This window comes from Misgurnus anguillicaudatus, chromosome 21 (assembly GCF_027580225.2).
Source record: "Misgurnus anguillicaudatus chromosome 21, ASM2758022v2, whole genome shotgun sequence".
NCBI lineage: Eukaryota > Metazoa > Chordata > Actinopteri > Cypriniformes > Cobitidae > Misgurnus > Misgurnus anguillicaudatus.
The window spans coordinates 27673738-27679737 of NC_073357.2; the positions used below are offsets into that span (position 1 = coordinate 27673738).

General features: G+C 36.9%; 1 protein-coding gene across 1 annotated transcript in view; it reads left to right on the forward strand.

Moving 5' to 3' along the window:
* ppp2r5b (protein phosphatase 2, regulatory subunit B', beta) overlaps nt 1-6000 on the forward strand; it is a 33045-nt gene extending 27045 nt beyond the window's left edge. Inside the window, exons 11-13 of the mRNA XM_055200333.2 lie at nt 3279-3406; nt 3528-3647; nt 4267-6000. Coding sequence (XP_055056308.2) covers nt 3279-3406; nt 3528-3647; nt 4267-4435 — 417 coding nt within the window. The 3' untranslated portion in view covers nt 4436-6000. The remainder of the gene's footprint in view (nt 1-3278; nt 3407-3527; nt 3648-4266) is intronic.

Genomic DNA, 6000 nt, shown 5'->3' on the forward strand with positions numbered 1-6000 from the left:
TTAGTTAAGGTAATAACATATTTTAATATTGAAAATGAGTAGACTATTCCTTTAAGTGTTAACGGCTGATAACTATACTGCCCTCCAAAGGCTAAGTGCAGTAACTACGCAAACACTGAAACCGAGAAAAATGCCCTTAAAGTTTTTTTTACCAGCCAGTTAAACATGTTACTGCAATTTTGGCACACACGTTTCTCTGAATTGGGACACAATTTAACCAGGAGACTTTGTCACAAGACACAACAGATCTCACAAAGCCCATTTCAACCCTTAACTCATTTTTGACTAACTGCGTGTTTACTGCGCTTTGGCTTTGTAGGGCAGTATAACCGCAAATCATTCACCTTTAATGGCATTAACTAATGTTGCATATTTTCCCTAATAAAAATGCTTGTAATTGTTCACATGTCATAAATATGCTGTTCTTGTTGCATTCACACAGCGGGTATATGTCCCCAACATACTGTGTTTGTGTATCTCTAAACAGTGAATCTAGTAGTTTGTGTAATCTAATATCTTACCTTTTGGCGTAGTCAGTGTAGTAGAATAAAAAGCATTATGTAGTCAATTTCACAGCAATTGCATGAACGCTGGATACCTGAGGTCATTTTATGTTATGAATCTCAATGAGATTCTCCACTTTGTCATCTGTTATTTCAAATGTGCGTGTACTTGAAGTTTAAATAGATTTGATTGCCTTTCAATGGTTTATCGTTCGTCAGTTGAAAAAAGTGATCCCAACAGTATCGTTCATTGTATCTTTATCGCTCCAGTTATGGTGTGAACTCCGTTATTCTCTTTAATCTAAAACTATTTTTAAAACTATATTTTATCGTTATAATGTGAATGGCCCTTTATTTTGCTTTTATGTTTTAAGCAATAAAAAGTAGATCCATATGACTCGTGACATATTTTCCAAGTGTCCTTTTGACATATAAATTGGTTTGGAGAAAAACAAACTAAAATGTAATTTTTTTTTTTTTAATGAAACTCTCGATCAGATTTTTTTTTGCGCGTAAGCGTACACAAATGACACAATTCACTCATCTGCATTACTGTTGTGGATATTGCTATTGCAGCTGTAATGCATTATTTAAAATAATTACCCAGCACTCTGGAATGCTTGATTCTGATTGGCCAGTGGCGTCATTCTAAAGTTTGTTATTTACAGATAGCAACTGGCTGAATCTAATAACACCGCTTCATCCGGGTACTGTGAGTCATCTTGACAGGTGCATTTTAATACTATAGGCCCTATTTTAACGATCTATTTAAACAACGTGGCGATAAACGTGAAAATGATAATTGCGGCAGGTTGAAACTAGCAAAAGACACTTGCGTTGGGTGTATGATGGGGCCCTTTAAAACATTTATATAAATATGTATTACTATATTTTAACTTATGAAATAAATTAAATGTAAATATACACAATTAAAGGTGCAGTGTGTAATTTTTAGAAGTATCTCTTGACAGAAATGCAAAATAATATACAAAACTAAATTACCAGGGGTGTATAAAGACCTTTCATAATGAACCAGTATGTGTTTATTGCCTAATGAGACATTTTATCTATATACAAAGAGGGTCCCCTTACATGGAAGCCGCCATTTTGTGCCGCCATGTTTCTACAGAAGCCCTTAACGGACAAACTTTTTTACTACGTTGTCTCCAACGATGACATGTTTGTCCGGTGGCGGCTACCGTAGCTTCTCTATGTGTTTTAAAAGCAAGAGGTACGCATTAGACTGAGCCGTTGGCTGCAATTCGCAACCTTACCACTAGATGCCGCTAAAATGTACACACTGCACCTTTAACTCTTTCCCCGCCAGCGTTTAAAAAAAAGTTGCCAGCCAGCGCCAGCATTTTTCATGATTTTCACAAAAGTTTAATGCCTTGCAAAAATGTTCTTCTTTAAATATATAAACAAACAACATATCAAATAAAAGAACAGACCCTCTGCTTTAAAAAACAAACAAAACGTTTCATCCTGCCTTCATTAGTTCTCTTTTATCACCTCTCAAGTTTCTTCAAAAACACAAATTTTTGAGCAAAAAGTTGAGATAAATGCATTTTTGTGAAGGACTTTTGATAGAGATCAGATGCAGAGCGATCTTTGAAACATACACGGAGTTCTTTGTCTTTCACGTGAGGGGCTACTTTCGGGTTGTATAAGTTGCGGAAGAGCGGAAATAATAGCAATATTGCGGAAAGCCTGAAATTCTCGTCATTGGCATGGAAGCGTTTTTTCTTAACTGACGAGTTATCTCGTCAGTGGCGGCGAAAGAGTTAATAACTTATATGGGATTTTATTTACGGAAGGTTGGCATTTCTTAAAGAGCACCTATTACGTTGCTAAAAAAAATGTATTTTGTATAATACAATACTAAAACATAAAACCATGTCTGCTTTTGTGATCGTAGAAACGACAAACAAGAAGCGCTACTCAGCACTGCACAAAACACGTATTTGAGTCATGGTTCAGTCAGTAGTAAATTCTTTAAATATGAAAACATAGACTATTTACAGGCTGTGAATCAGACGCGGGGGGAATTATGATAATAACCGTTGTGTCCACGACAACCGGCCAAGGAAGCAAACTGTTGCCTACAATCCGAGTGTTTGTTGTAGTCCAAGAAAAGAGATTTAGGTTGGAGATGATAACATGTACTAACACACATTAACAGACCAAAGGATGTGTAAAATTATGAATTGGAAAATATGTGCTCTTTAAAAAATAAGCTAATAACATAGATGAAACCAAAACTGTGTGTCCATAGTTGTGGCAAGGAGCCGTGCCAATATAACCAGCCATTTGCTATCGCAAATAAATTTATTCTGCAATAACAACCAGCTGGCTGTACATTATCCCTTACGTAATACATCACAGACTGTGCCAGTGATGCTATTCAGGCACAGAAAATGTGCACAGAGAGAAACAATTTCTTAAAATAATGGATTATATTTTCATTTGTTTTCACCAATGCCTTTAGCATAGATGGAATATAAAGGTATTTTCTAACACTTCTGCAACACTTTTGTGGAGATTGGATCGCAATTCTCTCTCATTGTAAACAGACACAGCAAAACAACACTTTAAAATTCACATTTTTGGTTTGAACACAGAAACCCATAGCAGGTTGTAATGACACAAGGATAAGTAAAAAATGACAAAATGTTCATTTTTGGGTGAGTTAATCCCTTAAGCACTGTATAGGTGCGAAGAAAGCTCTTTATAAATGAAATGTTCATATTCTCTCTCTCTTTGTATCTCTCTTAGGTTGCAGAGCGGGCTCTGTATTTCTGGAATAATGAGTACATCCTGAGTCTAATAGAGGAGAACTGCCAGGTCATCCTGCCTCTGGTCTTTGGCACACTGTACAGAGTTTCCAAAGAGCACTGGAACCAGTCAGTATCTTCTAAAGATATGCCTCATTTAAAAGTTATTGACATGAATCAAGAAACATCAAAACGAAATCCTATTCATAAACTAACACGACATTTGTTCCTATCTATTCTCTTCTTATAGGACCATCATCTCTCTTATCTACAACGTGCTGAAGACCTTCATGGAGATGAACAGCAAGCTCTTCGATGATCTCACTGCCTCTTACAAAGTGGAAAAACAGAAGGAGTTCAGAGCTGAGAGGTACTATGACTCCAGACAAATAAAAGACACATTTAACATGACATACTTCCAAGTGAAACCAGAATGTTGGGTGGGACTATTTCTTAGGAACTGATTATATTGGGAAAAGTAAGCTTTGCATACTGGAATTAAAATGGGTGGTCGAAGGGAAGAAGCTTAAAGCGTAACTAAACCCCTGGTCAGAGCCTGACTCCACCCACTGGCAATATTTGAAAAATGCAAGAAAAGTGGGCAGATCCCAACGGAGATAGAGGGGACAAACTAAGCTCGTACCAAGTGTGTCGTGAGATGGTAACAAGGGCGTGGTGAGCTTGAACCTGCTTACGTCACGAGTCATTTTTTGGACCCAACATTCAATAGGAAAATTCAACTGCAGTAGCAACCGTTCAACCTGAAGAGGGCAGCACTCAGACGTTTTTACACCATATATTGCGGTATTGAAACACTTTATATTCAAATGTCAAAAAACTTACTAAAATCAATGAACAGCACTAATAAAGCATCATTGTTGGTTTAGGGTTTAGTTACTCTTTAAAAAAAAGAAGTACTGGATCAAACAGAGACTGAGGGTCAGTTTCCTTACAATTTTTTTATCTCTTAAACCCTTTGCTTTCCGTAGGGAGCTGAAGAAAGAGAGGGAGCGAGCCGAACTGTGGAGGAATTTGGAGGAGGTGCAGGAGAGGCGAATGCAGAGTCTGGCGGAGGCCAGCAGAAACCAAAAGAACCTGCTGGAACGGGAGAACACCAGCAGGAGCCAATCAGAGTCCAGCGCTACCAACACCACCTAGAAACCGCACGCGAACATACACCCACTCACACTTTTCACAGATTTATCAATAATTCTGACTTTGGAACCAATCAATGCCTCAATTACGTTCTGATATAACACGCCATGCAAACGATACGATCCCAAGCACCAGACAGAGCACATATACAACGGGCTGTCCATATGTAGATATTTTACACTTAAACACTGAAGCACACATCACACTCCGGGTGAGATATTAAAGATAAAAAAATCAGTACCTCTCACACGCGTCCTACTCTCGCTTCATACGTGCTTTTTACACTTTTGCCTCTCCGCATCTTTTCTTTCTATTCACACACCTGGATCGCAAACCTCACAAAACACACCTGCATGGGGTCCGATCGTCACACATGCGCACACTCCAAATCAAACATGTTCATAACCGTCATTCCAGAACTGCCTGTGTCTCCCGGGCCCGATCTGAGCCCCCGTCAACCGACCAACAGACTCTGCATAATGTCAAACACTGAAGAGGAAGTTGATGATGATGATGATAAAGATGAAAATTCTTTAATGTAATGATTCTAATGATCCTACTTCTACAGCTTATTCTATAAGTACTACTTCTATGCTCCTATAACTGATGTTTTATATATATATATATATAATATATATATAAATATGATATCTATGTCTGATTATAGTGTTGGTGGGGGTATTCTAGTGTAGCACCTCATAAACATGACTGAAGTATGCTGCTAGGTAAAACTAAACATGTTATGAAGTGACAATACTTTAGTCTGTTTTTTATGTTTTTAATATCATCACATTTTATTTTAACAATATTGTCATTTGTTTAAACTCTCTGTGTCAATTTTTATTTATTTATTTATGTATTTATTTATTTATTTTTTAAAATCAATATGCTTGCTAACACTATTGTGTTCCAGTATAATTTTAAGAGGACAGAGTCCTGTTTTGTATACTTGTTTTTTGTATGTTTGTTTCTTGCTGTTCATATTTATTGATGTAGAGGCTTGATAATGGAAAGAACTGTGTGCGTAGGCATATTGAGAAAGCCTATAGGAGAAGATTGAGATGTGTGTGAGACTGTGTGTGTGTGTGTGTGCGTCTGTATGAATGTTGTAGAGCAGAGGTTTATCTCCAGTTTAGAAAAGATCAGAATGTAAGATTCACTTTGATTGTGCTTTAATGCTCAAATGAACTGCCACTGTCGATTATTGATTTTCAGTAGTCTCTAATTTATTGAGAAAAGAATGAAAATAGAAAACAATGTCACTCTTGTTCTTTGAAAAAAAAAGTCTCCAGTTTGATTTTCTTTTTAAACCTGTGTGGAAACTGGTATTTGCAAAGCATCACATTTCATACGAGCAAACAGGAAATAGGGAATGAAATAGAATAGAGATGGCAATAAATATGGACTGAGATTGTATGCAGAAGTAGCATTAATAGAGTTGCACTGTCCTTTTGATCAATGTCTTCATGTGTTTAAACATAGCAATGTATTTTTGGGAAACAAACGGCTTTGGGGTTTGAATGTACAAAAGTGGGATGTAAACATGACAATTTCTGTTAAATAACTGC